The following is a 20,103-nucleotide window of genomic DNA, read 5'->3' on the forward strand; positions in this document are numbered from 1 at the left end:
TTTGCATATGGTCTGAAGTTGGATCTAAGTTTTCTGAATAGCCAATTGTCCTAATCAGCAGATTGTTTTCTTTGTTTTGATTGTACTTATTATCGGCAGAGTATTTTTTTAAATCAATTAATGGTACTGATACTGATTGAAGAATTAGGAATTAGTATATATTTTCCAAAGCAACTTTCTTGTACCACCCTTTTAGAGAATTATATTTCTATTGATATATGTCACCTTTCAACTGATAGCAATTGTAGTCAGTGAGAAGGTACTAAAAAAAATCTCTCTGGTTTCTGGATTTTTTTTAACTAGGGAAGTACACAGACAGATGCCATGAAACTTCTGTCTTCCCAGTCCTTGAAGCTTTTAAAGAACAAAGCATTATTGTGCAAACCCGTCACACAGACCAAGGCCACCTCTTGCAAACCACATACACAACACAAGGAATGTCAGACAGGTATGTGTTGTTGTGCTTTCCACATGTAGTAAGTTTGTTTTCTGTTTTGTGTGCTTGTTTTTGATTTTTTAAGAAAGGAAAAGAAAGTCATTGACAATTTCTTAAATGTAAAAACAATTCTTGGATCACATACTTTGAACATCTAATTTATTCCTTTTGTATTTATTGTCATTAACACTAATAAATACTAAATTGAATCCTTATGCACGCAAAGCATTATGTGTAGAGTGGACAAGCATCTTCTGTACATGTGCACTGCTTTTCAAATGTATAGACAGGCTATTATAATAATTACTAAGATACGAATTTAGTTAAAAGTATTAGTGATTTAACCTTCGTTCTTTTTTTAAACACTGAGTTGACTTACTATGAGTATAACTATATGTCTGAGGTATTGGCGATTAGGAAAATTATTTGAATTCATACTTGAAAATATTGTATACTCTTGCCCCAATCCATGTTAACTGCTTTTAATCCCACCACCCTTATGTTTTCAGTTACTTTTATAGCCTACTCTGCCCAAAACATTTTTTGATTTTTGTTTTTAATACTTTTACTTCACAGAATATATTTAAAAGCTTAGTCTGGGGACTTCCCTGGTGGTCCAGTGGTTAAGACTCCGTGCTTCTAGTGCAGGAGGTGGGGGTTCGTTCCCTGGTTGGGGAACTGAGATCCCACATTCTGTGCAGCGCAGCCAAAAAATGAAAGTAAAAGCTTAGTCTGTCAACAGCTAACCATGAGTTTTTATGTAGGATGCCTTTCTTTTGGTAGGAGTCAAGGAGAATTCTGTTTTCCTTCCTCAGTAAATTTGATTGTTTTATATTCCTGTTAAAATGATACACTCTTTGTTTACATGAATTTATATTAAATACACATTCACATATGGAAGGTAGTAAGGGATCTGTGGACAGCTATATATGTGGGTATGTGTGTGCTTATACATTTTTGAATTTCTGGATTAAGTATTAGGATGTTTTCTGTATACTGTTGTAAACTACTTTTTCACTTGACATTGCACGAAAACATTCTACATCAACATAAATTTAAATATATGTTGAGATTCTTAATGGATGCATAGATTCCAATGTATATAACGTATGGATATATATAATGTATATCCATCCTCCTAAGGTTGACATTAGATTGCTTCTAGTTTTTTAATATTATAAACAGTATTGAGTTAAGCTGTGTAAACGGATCTTTCTCCACTTGTCTAATTATGTCCTTAGGATAAGTCCTAAGTAGTGGAATTACTGATTGAGAAGCTCTCATAGAATTTTAAGGCTTAGATTTTGATATGTATTGCAAAATTGCCCTCCTGAAAATTATATGAATTTCTGCTCCAATCAGCAATGTTTGAGAGCATCCATTTCTCTACACCTTCACTGACACTGGGTATTAAAACTAATAATTAACCCCCTTCCCCTCAACTTTAATTTTTAAAAATTCAAAATTCAGAAAGATTGAAAATACAGCACAGTGAACACCCTTAAATGAATAAACATAATGAATATACCCTTCATCTAGATTCACCAAATGTTGACTTTTTGCCAAATTTTTTTCTCCTCGCAGTTTTTTTCCCCATCTTATAAAAAGTAAAATAGTGTATTCTTTTTTTTTGGTGTTAATTAATTAATTAATTTTTGGCTGCATTGGGTCTTTGTTGCTGCACGCAGGCTTTCTCTAGTCGCGGTGAGTGCAGGCTACTCTTCATTGTGGTGTGTGGGCTTCTCATTGCGGTGGCTTCTCTTGTTGCAGAGCACGGGTGCTAGGTGCGCGGGCTTAAGTAGTTGTGGCACGCAGGCTTAGTAGTTGTGGCTTGGGGGCTCTAGAGCGCAGGCTCAGTAGTTGTGGCGCACGGGCTTAGTTGCTCCGCAGCATGTGGGATCCTCCCAGACCGGGGCTTAAACCCATGTCCCCTGCATTGGCAGGTGGATTCTTAACCACTGAGCCACCAGGGAAGTCCCTAAAATAGTTTACTCTTAACTTGGTGTATTCTGTGGACATCAGCCCTAATTCCACTAATCTACTGAATACATGGCACTGCTAGGACACATACCACTGCCTACAGTTTTACTACAGTCAGTGACCAAGCTTTGGGCAAAGAGAAATTCAGTTTTTTCGGTTTTAAAAATTATTTATTTATTTATTTAGGCTGCACCGGGTCTTAGTCTTCGTTGCGGTATGCGGGATCTTTTAGTTGCGGCATGCGGGCTCATAGTTGTGGTATGCGGGCTTCTTAGTTGCGGCACGCGGACTCTTAGTTGTTGCCTGCAGCCTTCTTAGTTGCCTCATGTGGACTCTTAGTTGTGGCATGCATGCAGGATCTAGTTCCCTGACCAGGGATCGAACTCTGGCCCCCTGCATTGGGAGTGTGGAGTCTTACCCACTGGAGCACTAGGGAAGTCCCAAGAAATTCAGTTTTTAATGGCATCATGGAAGTATTATGGTTTGTGTTTAAACCTTAATTAGTATATACTTTTGACAAATATAAATAGTAACAAAATATAAATTTTAAACACATGGGGGAAAAACATAAAGAACATTGCTTATTTGTTCTTGAAAATAACAGTGATTCAAATATTTCATTCAGATTTATCTATGCCTAACGAGAAAAATGATGCGGAACTTGATTCTCCACCTGCAAAGAAAAAAAGAATAGGTTTTTTCCAGACTTATGATGTGGAATATTTAAAAGTTGGTTTTATTATCTGTCCGGGATCAAAAGAAAGTTCACCAAGGCCACAGTGTGTCATCTGTGGAGAAATTTTATCCAGTGAAAACATGAAGCCAGCAAATCTTTCTCATCATTTGAAGACAAAGCATTCAGAATTAGAAAACAAACCAGTAGATTTTTTTGAACAAAAATCTCTTGAAATGGAATGTCAAAACAGTGCTTTAAAAAAGTGTTTACTAGTTGAAAAGTCACTTGTGAAAGCTTCTTATTTAATTGCTTTCCAAATTGCTGCCAGCAAAAAGCCATTTTCCATTGCTGAAGAAGTAATTAAACCATATTTAGTAGAAATGTGTTCAGAAGTTTTGGGTTCCAGTGCTGGAGACAAAATGAAAACCATTCCTCTTTCTAATAGTACAATTGGACACAGGATTGATGAACTATCTGCAGACATTGAAGATCAGCTGATTCAGAAAGTCAGAGAGTCAAAGTGGTTTGCCCTTCAGATAGATGAGTCTTTAGAAATCTCAAATACCACCCTTCTTTTGTGCTATATTCGTTTCATTGATTATGGTTGTAGTGATATAAAAGAAGAATTATTATGTTGCATTGAAATTCCTTCTCAAATGACTGGTTTTGAAATATTTGAATTAATAAATAAATATATTGATAGTAAATCTCTGAACTGGAAGCATTGTGTTGGTCTCTGTACAGATGGGGCTGCAAGCATGACTGGTAGGTGTTCTGGTTTAAGGGCAAAAATTCAAGAAGTTGCCATGAATACAGTGGCATTTACACATTGTTTTATTCACCGTGAACATTTAGCAGCAGAAAAGTTGTCTCCATGCTTACATGAAATTCTTTTGCAGTCAGCACAAATTTTAAGTTTTATAAAGAGCAATGCGTTGAATTCACGAATGTTAACAATTTTGTGTGAAGAGATGGGGTCTGAGCACGTGAATTTACCACTTCATGCTGAAGTACGTTGGATATCAAGAGGGAGAATTTTAACAAGATTATTTGAATTACGACATGAAATTGAAATATTTTTAAATCAAAACCATTCAGATTTGGCCAAGTATTTTTTTGATGAGGAATGGGTTGCAAAGCTGGCCTACTTATCAGATATTTTTTCACTTATAAATGAACTAAATTTAAGTCTCCAAGGATCTATGACTACTCTCTTCAATTTGTATAATAAAATCGATATGCTTAAGAAAAAGTTAAAAATGTGGTTGAATCGCATGCAAGAGAATGATTATGACATGTTCCCTTCATTTTCTGAATTCTCAAACTCATCAGGCTTAAATATGAGCAGTACTGCAAGCATTATTTTTGAGCACCTGGAAGGACTTTCTCAAATGCTCAATGACTGTTACCCACCAGAAGAAGACTTGTGTTCAGGAAATTTGTGGATAATTAATCCTTTTATGAATCACCAAAATAGTAATCTCACGGACTTTGAAGAAGAAAAACTAGCACAGTTATCGTCAGATTTAGGATTACAATCAGTATTTAAATCAATGTCTGTAACTCAGTTTTGGATAAATGCAAAGGCAAGTTACCCAGAACTCCATGAAAAGGCACTGAAATTTTTATTGCCTTTTTCAACTATTTATTTATGTGATGCTACATTTTCAGCTTTGACTGAGTCAAAACAAAGAAATCTGTTGGTTTCTGGCCCTGCCCTACGACTTGCAGTCACGTCTTTAATTCCGAGGATAGAAAAATTAGTAAAGGAGAAAGAATAGTAATGTGCTATTGCTTATTATCAAAGTCTATAATTTTGTGTTAAATTTTGTATGAGATAAGTATCCTAAAATATAAATTCCTAATGTGGATGTGTGTTCTCGGTGATTAAATAAGTGTTTTAATAATTTTTCTCTTTTCATTGAGGAATTTAATAATTACGCATTTATACATAATTATATATAATTTTAATAGTCCAAGGTAGAGAACTTAGCTATTTTATTGACTGATCAGATAATTTGGATTAGTGACAAAGATGTAGGTAATGAAAGGCCCAGTTTATAACGTAATAGCTAGCACACCTGGATGTTGAAACTGCTTGGTCTTTAGAAGCACATAGGACATTTCAGTCTTCAGCCTGCCGCTACCTACCCAGCAGGTTGTGGGTAGGTAGAAAACAAGGATCCAAGCAGCTCGGCTATCAGGAAATGGAAGCAGCAAGAGAGTGTGAGACCCCTGTTAGGGGCCTCTCTGGCTCTCTAGACCAGGGCTTGGCAAACCTTTTTCATAAAAGGCCAGGGCTTGGCAAACCTTTTTCGTAAAAGGCTGGGTAATGAATATTTTAGGCTTTGCAGGCTGTAAGGTGGGAGCTATACTCAATTCTGCTGTTGCAGCACAAAAGTGGTAGACAATACACAAAGTGTGGTTCAATAAACCACAGTTTATGAACTTATTTATGAACACTGAAACATGAATTTCATATAATTTTCATGTGTCATGAAAGCTGCCTTAAAAATTTTATTAAAAAATGTAAACGAACATTGTTAGCTGAGGGAGGGAAAGGGAGTAAAACCAGAGCGCTTTCTGAATTTGTCATAGTTTTCTCATCCAGGTCTAGATGGATTGCCAGGTAAAAGCCGGTGGGCCAGGAGTGGCCTGTAGAGTTTTGTTCAGTGAAAGCCTCTCTACCCATGGCTGTAAGAATCTGAATTTTCAAACACCTTTTAATTTCAGCTGAGAGATATTAGAGGGAAAATATATTTCAGGCAATGATAGAAAAGAACAGCTTATTTTAAAATTACTAGTTATTGATTTATTCTTAATAATTTCATAAATTTACTAATTTACAAATAATTCTGAGTTCTTACATGTGCCAGGCGTTGGGCTAGGCCTGCTGTAGGCTCAGAACTGATACAGCATTATCCCCATTTACAGATGCAGACGCAACTGAGGCCCGCAGAGGTTAGGTGACCGCTCAGATCGCCAAGCTAGTGTGGCAAGGGCAGGAGCGACTCCCTCCTCGCCTGCCCCCCTAGCCCCCACCGCACAACGTCTTTTGACCATAACAGAGCTCTTCTGCACGTCATGTCCGTATACCCATGTTTGATTCTACTCTGTCCATATTAGCTGGGAGACTTTCCCTGAATTCGGAGGGGCCCGTTTAGTTAAGAGCAAGTGGGCCTCAGTGTCCCCATCTGTGAGATGGGGCTGCCCTGCACAAGCGCCGTCTCTCCCTCAGCCGGTGCTGGCCCAAAAGAGGGCGGCAACCCCCCCTTGGGGACGAGGAGCGGCAGCTCTGGCGCAGGTCTTCCGGCCGCCCCGGGAGGGAGGAAACGGACGGGCGGCAGGGGGCGGGTTTTCGGCGGGGCCTACCCTGGGGCGGGCGCGTCCCGGAGGCCTGCGCGGCCATGGCGCTCCCGCTCGCCGCTCTGCGAGTCCTCTTGGGCGGCTTCTTCGCGCTCACGGGGGCGGCCAAGCTCTCGGAGCAGATCTCGGCTCCGGTGTCAGAGCAGATGGTGAGCGGCGCGGGGTGGGCGGCGGGCGGTTGGGCGGGGGACTGGCCGCACGGCGGCGGGGGCTGCGACCCCGGCCGTTACCCAGGTGCCCGGCCGGCCCGCGCCCCGCGGACCCGCCTGTCTTCGGGCCAGACGGCGCTAGAGCTGGGGGGAGCGCCTGGACAGGTACTTAGGCGTGGGCCTCTGGCTGGGGAGTTCCTCCGAGTTCTCTGGATTTTCCCTGGAAGGGGACAGTCACATTCCCTTCCATTCGGGCATTTTTGGCCCCAGGCAAATCTAGAGCCGAGGAGGAATGCTCTGGGACCCTTGGGGAGGGAGAGGGACCGAGCTCCCTTTCCGCCCTCCTTCCTTTGCTTGAGTTCTTGGGGGGGTTCAGGAGGCCGGGGTTTATTAATCCCCGCTTGTCAGGGTAGGAAACCTGCCCTGAAGGTGAAGTGTATCTGCTAAAGGTTACACAACTAGTCAAGAAGCAGGACCCAAACTTTAGACACTCTCCTAACTTAGAATCCAGAGAGCCCTTCCCAGAGCCTGAGAGGGAGGCCTAGAAGTCGCCCTTCGACTTCCTGTCTGGTTCCCGACTCTCCAGAAAGCTGTCATGTCCTTCTGCCTCCCAGTCTGCCCAGTCCCTCAAATAAGCCAGGCTTCTAGATCTCTGCCAGCTTCCTTCTCCCAGGCCTGGCTTAGGGTGGGGGGTTGTCTGGGGAAGTACATCCCCAGAACCAGACAGCTTAGAGTTTCTTCCTTAGAGCACTGAGTAGGGGAGGTAGAACTGAGGTGGGAGAGCCAGCAAAGGTAGCCAACCTAAGGGTCCAGGTGAAGTTGTCATGTGGCCCAGGACAGAGCTTGACTTAGCGAGTGAGCTGAGTCACTCACTTTGACCCCCTCAACTCCCGTTCTATCTACTGCAATGAGATCCAGGTCCCAGCATATGATATTTGAGTAGAATCTGTTTAATGAACAAGAATCTCCCCTTCCATTCCCTTCCTCCTCACCAAATATTCCCTGCATAGTAGCCTGAAGAGAAACCAGGCCAAACAGAAAGAAAGAGAAGCAGCGGGGATCCCAAGGCCTTGGCACTAGATGAGAAAGCCCAAGCCTAGCTTCCTCCTCCCGGAATTTGGGGCTGGGTTGTAATCTGGTGAGAAAATCAGTCCATCTCTGTACCACCATCCCACCCTTCTTGGAGCGTAAAGCCTATTTTCTGATTCCAAAGCTCAGCCCCCCAGGGAGGCCCTCTCCTTTCCAGGCTGGCTGACCTTAGCCCTGGACCTGGCCTAGAGTAGTATCTCCTTTGCTGGGGGAGTTGAGGGCACTGGCACAGAATGCCTCTGTGGAGCATCTGGGCAGTGGATCCTTGGTGACTATGGCTGACAGGCATTCCCTGCCGCCCCTAGAAAGCCCTGTTCGTGCAGTTCGCTGAGGTGTTTCCGCTGAAGGTGTTCGGCTACCAGCCAGATCCCATGAGCTACCAAGTGGCTGTGGGCTGGCTGGAACTGCTAGCTGGGTTGCTGCTGGTCCTGGGCCCACCGATGCTGCAAGAGATCAGCAACTTGCTTTTGACACTGCTCATGATGGGTAAGGGGGGTGCAACTGGGCTGGTGAAATGGGGACTTCTAGGCGAGGGTGATAGCAAAAAATCTGGCTGTTTTCGTTACTTTTGCCACTCTTTTCCTCTGGAACCAGAAGCATTTCCTGCTCTATTGCAGTTTCCATGGTCTTCAGACTAGAATAGGTGCTTTTTAAACTTAATATACTATAACACTCTTCTATGTCAGATATACCTTCTATGTCATCAATTTTATTGGCTGCATGGTATTTCCATTATAAAGATATATTGTAACCTAAAAGCCCCTACCCCTTTCTCATCACCCCTACTCTGAGATGAGGGATAGAGTAGCAGCCGCCACTGGACTCCTGTGTCTGGCAGGTGGAAACAGAGAGCAAGGAAGCCGGGCCCCCTGACCAGAAAGGCAGAGGATTTCCCTGTGGCAGGCATTCCTAGAGGACCCCCTCTTAGCGGCTCTGCCCACAGGAACTGCTGATGTACAAAGACAGCTGCTGCTTCAAAGGCCAGACATCTTCAGGCTCTTCTATATCCCCTGGCCTTGTGTCACCATTGCTGCTGCCACTACCACCCTTCTTCCAGGCTTTCTTTCCATTTCCACAGCTTCCTTCATTTTCAGATCTTTCCCACTACCTCCACCACCAATCCCTGGGCCTTCTTCCCTCCACTAGGATTGAGAAAGGAGAAGGATCAGGGAGAATCTGTTCCAAAATGCCCACCTACTCACCTTGCCCTGTTTGGTTGGATTGTTCCTGTTTCTTGCCATCTGAGAGGGTCTACGTTAGTTCAAGAAACTCCTGATTTCTGGTTCTGCTCTCTCTGGGAGGTCAGAGAGATGAGTGCAGCTAGTTTAGGGTGTGTGTGTTGGTGGGGGGCAGTGTTCAAGAGAGGGCTTAAGGTGGAGTGGGTCAGCCTTGGCTGGAGGACCCCAAGCTCCTGGATCTCCTGAGCATTCCCAGGGAGCCTCAGGGACCTCATTTTCCATTCCAGGGGCTATCTTCACTTTGGTGTCTCTGAAAGAGTCACTGAACACCTGCATCCCCGCCATCGTCTGCCTGGGGCTCCTGCTGCTGCTGGATATCTGCTAGCTCTTAGTCCAAACTAAAAAGATGTTCAGACACCCTAGGAAGAAGTCTCCAAGTGCATTCAAGGAATCCTGGGAGTAGAGTCTGTCTTGCCTCTTCATGCCATGTCACTGCCAAAGCAGGAACATGGTGGAACACAGAATGTCACCTTGTTACCAGTACACCCAAGGTTGGCCAGTGTTGAAGTAGACATCTGGTCTACCTGGCCCTGCTTTCTCTCTTGGACATTTACTGCTCTTTTTTGAGGGGTACACGTTACACATTCTAGCATTCCTCATGTCATGTGAAAATAGAAAATAAATTTAAATCACCCAAACTTTTAATGCCCCCAAATAACTACTTTCAATTCCTTTGTATAACTGTACCTCCCAGTTTTTTTCTGTGCCTTTATACAGATTTTTTTCAATGAAAATGAGACCATATATACTACTTTATTACCTGCTTTTTAAACCTAATACACTGTAATACCATTCTCTGTCTGTTTTACCTCATTGATGTTAATGGGTGCGTAGTATTCCATTGTAAGGATGTACTGTAATGTATCTATACAAGCCCCCAATGAGAAACATTTGGATTATTCCCAGTTTTTTAACTATTGTAAACCTCACAGTTAATCATCTCTGCATATTTATTTTCTTTCCCTAGAAGTGAGGGTGCTGATTCAAATGGCATGCACGTTTTTAAGGTTTTTATTATATGCTTAGAATTTACACATCGAGTATGGCAGAGTATTGAGTATACCTGCTTCTGCCTGCTGAGCGACATGAGGTACTCCCCATTCTTTTTTTTCTTTAAAATTTTATTTGTTTTTGGCTGCGTTGGGTCTTTGTTGCAGTGCACAGGTTTCTCATTGCGGTGGCTTCTTGTTGAGGAGCACGAGCTCTAAACGTGCGGGATCAGGAGTTGCGGCATGTGGGCCCTAGAGTGCGCGGGCTCTAGGGCGCGTGGGCTTCAGTAGTTGTGGCATGGGGGCTCCGTAGTTGTGTCTCATGGGCTTAGTTGCTCCGCAGCATGTGGGATCTTCCTGGACCAGGGATTGAACCCGTGTCCGCTGCACTGGCAGGCAGATTCTCAACCACTGCGCCACCAGGGACGTCCCTCCCATTCCTGTTTATCTCGTGCACTTTAGAGTTGTAAAGCTAACAAAGATGGGCATTAAGTCACCATTTTACAGGAACTGAAACTGCCAGGGCAGGGCTCCTTGGACACCTAGATGGAGGCAGGGGACAGCCAACTCTAAGGCATGCTGCATGTTAAAGCAGTGCCAGAACCTGTGATGAATCCCAGAGGTCCTAGGGAGTCAGTAGGGTGTGTGTGAGAGACAATTCTCAAGGGCACGTGACCATGTTAGGGTACCTACTATCACATCACCAACCATCTTCACCTCAGTTGGGGGTCTTTTGGGAAGTGATGTACCTCCATAAGGGAAAATAGTGAAGAAAAAGAAATCATTTATTTATGCAAATACTCTAGCCACCAGCCTACAAATTGCTTTGGGGGTTAGGGAATGGCTTTTGGGAGCCCACAGGAGTTAAAGAAGTCTATGTATATTACTCCATTTCATCTTCACTATAGAAGGGTAATTTCTGCTCTGACACTGACAAGCTGGGAACCTCAGGGAAGCTGGCACTCTTAGTTAGGTCTTCTTGTGTCTGAAAGCACAGTGATGCAGTCTCTCTATAGTTAAGTGTGTGTGTGTGTATACATATATATGTTTATTAATACGTATATATGTAGTAGTATATGTATACTACATGTACAGTGTGTCAAAACAGTAAGTAAACTTTCTGTCACATAAGAGGTCCAGAGATAACATAGCTTCAGTTTCTTTTTTTTTTTTTTTTTTAATAAATTTATTTATTTTTCTCTGCATTAGGTCTTCGTTGCTGTGCGCGGGCTTTCTCTAGTTGAAGCAAGCGGGGGCTACTCTTCGTTGCGGTGCGTGGACTTCTTATTGTGGTGGCTTCTCTTGTTGCGGAGCACGGGCTCTAGGTGCGTGGGCTTCAGTAGTTGTGGCTCGCGGGCTCTAGAGCGCAGGCTCAGTAGTTGTGCTGCTTTCAATTTATTGACTTCTGCCCTCTGGGTTACAAAATAGCTGAAGCAGCTCCAGACAACACATTTGTACATAGTATCCAAAGGTGAAAAGAAAGAGGAAAGCTCTCTTAGAAGACCCCTAGGTATCCCCTTGCATCCCACTCTACAGAATTACGTCACATTTCCATTCTTAGACCAGTCACTGGCAAGGAGAATGGAATTTCCAAGTTGGACTTAGACTAGTTAAGATTTACCCACACTGGTCAAGTGGTCAGCAAAGAAGAAGGGAGAGAGTAGATAGTGCCACTTATTAGCTTATTTGCAAATATGGTTAGTAATGGCAAATATTTTCATAGAGTTGCTGTAAAGATTTAGTGAGTTAAAGTGCTTACAATAGTGCCTGGTGCATAGTAAGTGCTCAGTAAATGCTATTATTAAATAGGGTTTGTTATTAAATAGCAGTTCTACAGATGAGAAAATGGATTCAGAAAGCTTAAGTGCCTATGTGTCAGACCTGAGACTAGAATCAAGACCTGGTTGACTCCAGAACCCACACTTTGCACTGCACTAGCTGCCAAAGTCGGAAGTGGGCAGTTGTGGCACCCCTGCTCTTCAACTTGAAGGTAGATGGGATGATGGGTCCAATGTAATTAAATCTCCGTTGCTTCCCAGAATTGCCCTTCTGCAGGAAAAGTTTGAAGCCCTTGAAAGTAGAGCCTGGAAACCCTGGGATCCTGGCCTCTTACCATCTCCACCCCTTCCAGGATTCCACAGCCAGCTTGTCTCCAACCAGGACTTTGAGTAAAACCTCACACAGCTGGCATTAGATTGAAGGCTCCTATTTACCAAGGCTTGGCCTGTAAGCTGATTTAGCAGCTACAGGGCCCTTCAAGCTTGGCCGTAGGGCCCACCCAGCAGCTGCAGGAAAGGCAGGGTGCTGGAAGAGTGGGTTGGCCAGCTGGTGTGGAGGAGCAGTTGGGATTGACAGCAGCAGGAGTATCTTCAGCTTTAGCTGTGCTGCCTCACCCCAAGGAGAAGCCAGGCCTTAGGAAACGGGCCCCCCAAACCACAGCCTAAGCCTTGGTCAGGTCGGCACAATGACATTCAGCTGCGAGGCCTTTCCTTATACTTTGCTATCTCCCTCCCTGTGCTCCCTTGCCTTGCAATGACATTCCCTTCCCTTGGAGACCTGGCTGCACCCCACAAACCCTGCTCACAGCTGCCACAGGTGGACTCCAGCCCTTCTAGCTGTTGAGCCCATTCTTCATGTCGTGTCCTGGGATTAGTCGATGGGAGGGCCTAGGATATGTGGGTGGCAGTGGATTCTGATCTGTCTCAGCTCCTTAAACCCGGAGCCCCAGGAACCCAGAGAGATCTGCAGCAGCCAGAGCAGCAAGAGGCAAGAGAGGAGTGATCTGGTGGGAAGGCAAGGAGAGGTTCAGGGTGGGATAGTTAGGGGCCAGAGCCATGGTGGACAGAGCTGAGAGCGAGGGGCAGCAGGGAATACACTCCTCAGGGTCCCACAAAGGATTGGAGCCTGAGAGATTCAAAGGTAGAAGGACAAATTTTGGTATTGGAGGAACCACGTTTTGGAACACCCTAGGACATTGGCTTGTGCAGTTATCCCCCTTGGGGAGAGGGGGAATATGCCCAGATGTGTTTGTGCTGTTGTGTTTGACTGGGGTGTCCATGTCTCTAATGCTGTGTGTGTGCCTGTGTGAGTGTACACATTTATCTGTGTGCTGCCTAGAGGGGAAGGGAGCATATCTCCCCAGTGTCAGCCAGTGCTCAGAGTTTTACTTATGTTTTCTCATAATCCCCCCAACAACATTGTGAGGTAGGTATTTTAATCTCCATTTTACAGCAGAGAAGACAGGCTCAGTGAAGCTGAGTAATCTGCCTGAGGTCATATGGCAGATAAATGTGTGTATCTAGGATCTGCCTGATTCCCGGGCCTGTGCTCTTTTTGCTTTGCTGTCCAAAGTTTTAAATCAGACCCAGGACTTCTTTGTGGTTAAAAGGCAAGGGGGAAGGAAACAAGACTGGAAGGCCTGTGAGATGTGACACCTTTTCAGCTCTGCCCAGGGTGCTCCAGGCAAGCCCCAGGAGAGGACCTTTACCAAGGTAAGTCCAAGGTCACTGTGCATGGGCCTGCCTCTGGGTCACTGCATCCTAAGACCGTAACTCCATCCACGCCTCACTCTCCCCACTACTGATCTGGATGGTACTGGAGCAGGGAGGCTTGGGCTTTTTCTGGGAAGGACCCTATATTCCAGCCTGGTTTCTCCATAACTCCCTGTTGGCTCAGCCTTGCTTGGGCTTAATGCACATACCTGGGCCCCACAAATCAGAACCGTACACCATCTGTGAGGGGCACCTTCACCCTCCCAGTCACCAAGGTTGGAAATTTCCAAACTACCTGGGATTCCTGTCTCTTCCTCATTTCCCACATCTTGTCACCAAGCCCATTCTACTTCAGATAATTCCGGAGCCCATCCCCTCCTCTCCATCCCCAGCTGGTGCTGGCTGAGCTCAGGCCTCACCCCTTGCCGGGCTTCCCACCACCACCGACTGAGGAAAAGAGGACGGGGGTCGGGGGAGGCGGGGTAGAGGGCTCTTGTGTGGCTAACCTCCATGGTGACCTCTCTTCCTCTCGCTAGTCCAAGGTCCGAGACGAACAGCAGCACTGGGGACCTGGGTGTTGGTGCTGGCGGCCGCAGCCCCTGGGACGACCCTGCTGGCTTCATCGTGGTGCCCGCAGCCTACGCCTTGGCTCCGGGCCTGGGGCTGCCGGCCAACGTGGCGACCCTGGCAGTGTTTGTCCACCGCGGCAGACGTCTGGGCCAGGCCCTGCATTTCCACCTGCTCGACCTGGCCCTGGCCGACGTGCTCTTCACGCTCACGCTGCTGCTGTGGCTCACCTACTACCTGGGCCCGACCCACTGGCCCTTCCCGGAGGCTGCCTGCCGCGCGGCCGGGGCCACCTACTGCGTGTCCACCTTCGCGGCGCTCACCAGCGTGTGCCGCTGCGGCTCGGTGCGCCCGCCTGGTCCTGCGCCTCTGGGGCTCTGCCCGCTCCACGTGCGCCGCCGCCCAGCTGGCCGGCCTGGCCTGCGCCGCACCCTCGCTGGCCGCCCCGCACGTGCCGCGCCCCCGGCCGGGCGGCGCCGCTCGCTGCCTGGAGCGCGCTGGGCTAGCGCGGGCCCGGCCTACGCCACCGTGGCCTTCTTCCCCGCCACCTTCCTGCTGGTGCTCGCGGCCTGTGTGAGCTTGGCGTGGGCGCTCGGGGCGGCCTCGGTCCCGGGCCCGGCCCTGGCCCCAGCTGGTCCAAACTGGCCAGGACCATGGTGCTCGCGCACCTGTTGGTCTTTGCCCTCTGCCTGGCGCCCTACCGCCTGCTGCTGGCGCCCTGGGTGGCCGGGCGGGAGGGCACCGTGGGCCGCGACGACGGAGGGTGCCGGGCCACCTCCACGCTTGAGATCCTGCACACCCTCGGCCTGGTGCTGCTGAGTCTCAACAGCTGCCTGGACCCGCTCATCTGCTGCTTCTCTGTGCTCAGCTTCTGCCAGGACTGCTGGGCGCTGAGCTGCCTCCCGGGCGTGGGGAGGTCCGGGGCGCGCTCGGCCTCCGCGGCCTCCTCCTAGCGAGCCCCCTGGCCTGCTGCCTGCTTCACCCCTGCCACACCCCTGCCACCCTCCCAGGGGCGTCCTGGGTGGTGAAGGCTCTTTGCAAGGACCAGACTCCAGTCCTGACGCAGCCACATACTAGCTGCCTGTAGTTGTAGACCTGCGGGCTCTGTCAAAAGGGGAAAGAACATTCTTTGTAACCCGAATGTTTCCTAGACTTTGCCAGTGTTTGGATACAGATAATATGCCATTGCTTTCAACATCTCTAGGCATAGACCCCAAAGTCCTAAAAAGGGCCTACAAGAGCTGACTGGCTCCTGCTTCTCAGCATCCTCTCATCCTCGCCTTCCCTCTTCTCCTCTACCACATCTGCCCGTCTTCGTGGCTTGAGTCACCTTATCAGTCCCTGGAACAGACCAGTTTCCTCCTCTTCAAAGCCTTTGCAGCTGACTGCCAGGAATGATGTCCCTCTGTCTCCTTTGCTAAGTTAGTTCCTTTTCATTCTCACTTCCTCAAATGTAGCGGTAGGGAAGCCTTTCTTGACCAGCACCACATACACCATTCCCTAGACTGGGTTAGATCTGGTTGCTCCTTTATAGCTCTTTCCACAATTGCAATCAAGCAATTAACTGGTTAGTTCTTTTTTTTTTTTTTTTTTTCTGTTGTTCTTTCTGTATTTATGTCGATCCATAAGAAAGTGCCATTTTTGTAGACCCAAAAGGAGATCTGGTTGCTCCTTTTTAGCTCTTTTCCCAAATGCAATCAAACAAATTAATGGTTTGTTTTTTTTTTTTTTTTTTTTTTCTGTTGTTCTTTCTGTATTTATGTCGATCCATAAGAAAGTGCCATTTTTGTAGACCCAAAAGGGTTGAATAGTGGCAGTTTTATTTTCATCCAGTTCAACTTAATAAATTCCATGTTTGTCTTATTTACTGCTTGCTGCTGTGCCTTGCACGTAGTAAGACCTCAGTATGTCAGATGAATGCATGAAACCTGAATATCATTGGCTTAAAATGCTCAAGGACTCACTCAGACATTCTAGTCTCTGGTAGATTTTCCTCAGGTGTTTCTGGGATTCTCCAAGCTTGTATTACCAGATGCATTCTTGGACCAGTCCTGATGATTGCTTCCTTCTGCTGTTGCTGATTACCTGTGACTCTGCCGTCATCTCCACTGTCCCAAGAGTCCTGTGCCAAGACTTGGTGATAACCAAGCTGGAGCTCCATCCTGCCATTAGCTGGGACAGGGATAGGCCAGACTCGCTGCCTTCCGCTTCAGCTGAGCCGGGACTCTGTCACCGGGTGCAAATCCCTGGCAATGGTTCTGGCCACCAGTGCTTTCCCTCCTCGTGCCTTGATGACTTAGCAGTTGGCTTCAGGTGGGGGAATGGAACCACTCCCTCTCCTCGGCCATGTTATTGGGGTCCCCATAGCAAGACTGCTTGGGTCTCAAGGAGTTTAGCTTAATGAGTAAGGGCAGCATGTTCATGTTGCCAAGTCAGATGGGTCAGGAAGGGTTCACCAGTCAGCTACCATGTCTTACTGACCTCAGGTCCTATCGCTGAATTTGCCTTCTAATGGTAAATTTGAGAAATTTCTTCGTTAATTTTTGATACATTACCTTTCATTGGTCCCTTATTCCTTCTTTAAATGTTTTCTTTTACATTAAAAAAAATACATGTTCATGAAAAGAAATTCAAAGCAGTAGAGAAAAATGCAAAATAAAAAATAAAGCTTCCCCCAGTGGTAACCACCATTCACAGTTTCTTGTTGTGTATATCTTTCCAGAGATTTTCTATTACAGTACAGATATAGGTATAGTCAGTTTCCTTCAAAAATCCACAAATGGGATAGTGTTGCAAGGCTCTTCTGCCCTTTTCCTCATTTAATGTATCTTGTACCTCTTTTTATATCAGCACGTATAGATCTACCTCATTCTTTTTAATAGATGCAGAGTATTGATTTTACTCAATTGGTCCCCCTTTTGATGGGCTTTTTTTTAACATCTTTATTGGAGTATAATTGCTTTACAATGGTGTATTAGTTTCTGCTGTATAACAAAGTGAATCAGCTATATATATACATATATTCCCATTTCTCCTCCCTCTTTGCGTCTCCCTACCACCCTCCCTATCCCACCCCTTGGGCATTTGTTTTACTGTGATAAATAATGGTGCAATGAGTGTCCCTGTCCACAAATCTTTGCATACTTGTAAATCTGTAGAATAAATTCCTGGCAGTGAAATTGCTGCTTCAAGGAGTATGTGTGTGCACTTAAATGGTTTAATTAAATCACCAAATTGCCTCCAAAAATGCAGCACCAATTGCACGCCCATCAACAGCTCGTAACAGTCCCTGTTTTATCACACCCTCACTAGGACTGGATATTGTCACCTGCCGCCTCCTTGAATCTGGACTCTTGTCTGCATTTTAACTGTGAGCATGGTTAATTTGTTTCTTTTTCCTAGAAGACTTCTCAGTCTTCTCCATATCTGAAACCTGCCGAGGGGGCAGAAGTGGGAAGGGAAAGGGTATCACCTGAGACCTCATACCAGCCAAACCTTAGCCTGTCTTGCTAGAGGAATTAAACGAAAGCCCAAATACACATTGATAGGTCTGCAGTAATTGTCATCTCTCCTTCCTTGGGAATTAGGTTGGCTTGTTCCATGCAACACTGACCATCATCTCAGGCCAAGGCCAGGAGGCAGCCTGGGCCCACGTCATGAATTCACTTGCTCTGGTGGAATGAATTGCTTGGCCCCAGGGACTGTGCAAAGCTGGGTCTCTGAGAAATGATCTCGTGTCCACACTAGAGCCAGCTGAATCTCCTGAGGCCAAATTTGATTCTGTTCAAATAAAAAAATGATTCCCTGTGGCATCATCCATCCCCGTGGTCTTGTACTATCTTGCTTTTGATGTGACTTTTCCCTTAGTAGTTTCCTTTGGGAAATGTCTAACTTGGTCTTCTGTGTCTGACCTGAGGAAAAAGAACTTGAGAGTCGATTGCCTCTGGTAGCTCAGACACAGTGGAAGGAAGGCCTTTGTTTGGAGTTAGTGCATATGGGAGTCACCCTCCCCTCTCCCTGGTGATTCAGGAGAGTAGGAACCTGGGGTGAGGACCCAGAGGCAAAGAGCCTGAGGGATGAGAGAGAACAGACGGCTTTGTACTGTCAATCCTTTTGGATTCTTTTTGCCTTATTCTAAACTTTCAAGAATTTGACCCAAGACCGTCCCTCAGTCCAGGATGGAGAAGAGGGAGCCCAGGTTGGTCCTTGATTAGATGCTGGACACCCTCTTTCTCCAGGATCCAGGAAAAACTCATCTGCCAACTGTTCCCAGCAACTGGAGGAGTCTAGGGTATGTTTTCAGTATGCCCTAGACCCCGCTGCCTCTTGTAGGGCCAGGAACGCCCAATTCCCGCCCCTACCCACCCAGGCCACACCCTGTAGCTGTGGGGTCCAAACGTGGTGCAGAGAAGATGCTTCTGACACAGAAGGAAGAACGCTTCCCTTCCTACTGGACCCCGCTCTCTCCTTCAGCTCAATTACTGTCCAGGTCTCTGAACCCAGCCCAACCCCGTTCCTGCCTTTGGCTAGGGCTGGTCCAGGTCCTCGGCTCTGCACACGCCTGCCTAGGGTCCCTCAGCCAGCCATGCTTCCTCAGTGACCCTGCTTGCTCTTCCTGAGCCCTCCCCTCCAGACCAGGCCCCGCCTGTTCCCTCAGCCCCTGCAGGAAGCCTGTCAGACCTCAGCTTGATCTCTCTATTGTATTCAGGCCCTGGCCCCAGGCGCTCTCTCTGCAGCTGATACTTTGCCTTGACATCTATTTCCGTCTCCTCTAGCCTTAGAAGGAGGATAGCGTTTTCCCTCTGGGTTTTGCAGATACCTTCACTGGCCCTGAAACCAGCTCCGTGGACTACATTCCAGCTTCAGGTACTGGGACCTCCTCCCCAGACCAATCACTCCAGGGCTCTCCCAGGCCTGCTCTTTCCCTCTGCTGATATAGCACATGCCCACCATCTGGCCCTAATGCTATCGTTAAATCATACTTCTTTGCCCCTAATTCTCCGTGAGCACCAGTCTAGCTCTGAAATGTACTTGTGGTTGGGGTGCTGGGCTCACGCTGGCCCCTAGCATTGGTGGGGTTCTGGGCGAGCGTGCAGAAGGACGCCCAGATACTATATGTCTAAATATTTACAAGTTATAAATTAAGCAAACACATTGTTAAATGAAATGCATTCCATCCATCTTCCTTGAAAAATATACCTTCCTAATGACAGAATTGAAAAATACGTTTAAAGTTGTGGTTTTCAAGACTGAAAGTCAGCAAATTATCAAAGATGAGAGAATTTAATTTTACATATTATGTTCAAACGTTGTATTTGGGTGGCGTATGATAAATTATTATTACAGAAAATATTATTTTAATTTCATCATATAAATCACCATTATTCATAATATAAATATTTTTTACCATTTCTTCAAGCCATTTCTATACTCATACAGGAATTCTTAAGTTCTTTTTTCAAAAATTTCAATAATTTACTGTTATTTTATTTATTTTTAAAATAAATTTTATTTATTTATGTATTTATTTATGGCTAGGTTGGGTCTTCGTTGCAGCACGTGGGCTTTCTCAAGTTGCGGCGAGTGGGGGCTACTCTTCGTTGCAGTACGTGGGCCTCTCACTGTCGTGGCCTCTCCCGCTGCAGAGCACAGGCTCAGGACGCGCAGGCTCAGCGACCATGGCTCACGGGCCCAGCTGCTCCGCGGCACGTGGGATCTTCCCGGACCGGGGCACGAACCCGTGTCCCCTGCATCGGCAGGCGGACTCTCAGCCACTGCACCACCAGGGAAGCCCCCTATTTCACTTTTAAAACTAAAACATATATCTATACATATCAGAAAATGTTTTTTTGAAATTGAGAAACACTGCATGTGAAATATACAACCAAAGTGAGATTTCAATAAAATATGAGGCAATTAGAACAATGAAAGGAAAATGTTTGTCTGACAGTGAATAAGATTCACAGACATAAAATCTCAAAACTAATTTTTATACAGACTACTTTTTGGGTACTATAGATTGAGGTATAATCTTGATTGAAGAGAGATCTGAGCAAATTTAGCAATGAGTTGTCATTTTCTGTTATTTTAAAATAACAGTCCGGGGGCTTCCCTGGTGGCAC

At 46.1% G+C, this 20,103-nt stretch overlaps 3 protein-coding genes across 13 annotated transcripts in view; all 3 read left to right on the forward strand.

Annotated features, from left to right (window-relative positions):
- Positions 1-4,953, forward strand: part of ZMYM6 (zinc finger MYM-type containing 6) — a 46,339-nt gene extending 41,386 nt beyond the window's left edge. For 6 of the 7 annotated variants that reach the window (XM_028486533.2, XM_028486515.2, XM_028486536.2 and 3 more), the window contains exons 15-16: positions 304-448; positions 3,042-4,953. In XM_028486533.2, coding sequence (XP_028342334.1) covers positions 304-448; positions 3,042-4,873 — 1,977 coding nt within the window. In that variant the 3' untranslated portion in view covers positions 4,874-4,953. The remainder of the gene's footprint in view (positions 1-303; positions 449-3,041) is intronic. The other variant, XM_007108227.4, reaches the window with a different exon arrangement.
- A 1,517-nt stretch (positions 4,954-6,470) lies between these two features.
- TMEM35B (transmembrane protein 35B) lies at positions 6,471-14,080 on the forward strand. Of its 2 annotated transcripts, XM_055083061.1 has the most exons (6): positions 6,471-6,607; positions 8,002-8,182; positions 9,162-10,024; positions 11,133-11,194; positions 13,312-13,414; positions 13,951-14,080. In XM_055083061.1, exons 1-3 carry the CDS (start codon positions 6,500-6,502, stop codon positions 9,257-9,259), a joined length of 387 nt encoding a protein of 128 aa, XP_054939036.1. In that variant the 5' UTR covers positions 6,471-6,499; the 3' UTR covers positions 9,260-10,024; positions 11,133-11,194; positions 13,312-13,414; positions 13,951-14,080. The 2 variants fall into 2 exon arrangements, with proteins under 2 accessions (XP_054939036.1, XP_007108294.2); XM_007108232.4 differs by lacking the exon at positions 13,951-14,080 and having other exon boundaries at positions 11,133-11,248; positions 13,312-13,748.
- LOC112065297 (transmembrane protein-like) lies at positions 13,925-19,639 on the forward strand. 4 transcript variants are annotated; one of them, XM_055083048.1, is made up of 3 exons: positions 13,925-15,402; positions 17,294-18,847; positions 19,520-19,639. In XM_055083048.1, the coding sequence occupies exon 1, from the start codon at positions 13,925-13,927 to the stop codon at positions 14,798-14,800; it is 876 nt and encodes a 291-aa protein (XP_054939023.1). In that variant the 3' UTR covers positions 14,801-15,402; positions 17,294-18,847; positions 19,520-19,639. The 4 variants fall into 4 exon arrangements, with proteins under 4 accessions (XP_054939023.1, XP_054939029.1, XP_054939031.1 ...); XM_055083054.1 differs by lacking the exon at positions 19,520-19,639 and having other exon boundaries at positions 17,294-17,351; positions 18,220-19,195; XM_055083056.1 differs by lacking the exon at positions 19,520-19,639 and having other exon boundaries at positions 17,294-17,351; positions 18,757-19,195.
- The last annotated feature ends 464 nt before the right edge of the window (positions 19,640-20,103 follow it).

Source organism: Physeter macrocephalus, chromosome 3 (genome assembly GCF_002837175.3).
Source record: "Physeter macrocephalus isolate SW-GA chromosome 3, ASM283717v5, whole genome shotgun sequence".
NCBI classification, from domain to species: domain Eukaryota; kingdom Metazoa; phylum Chordata; class Mammalia; order Artiodactyla; family Physeteridae; genus Physeter; species Physeter macrocephalus.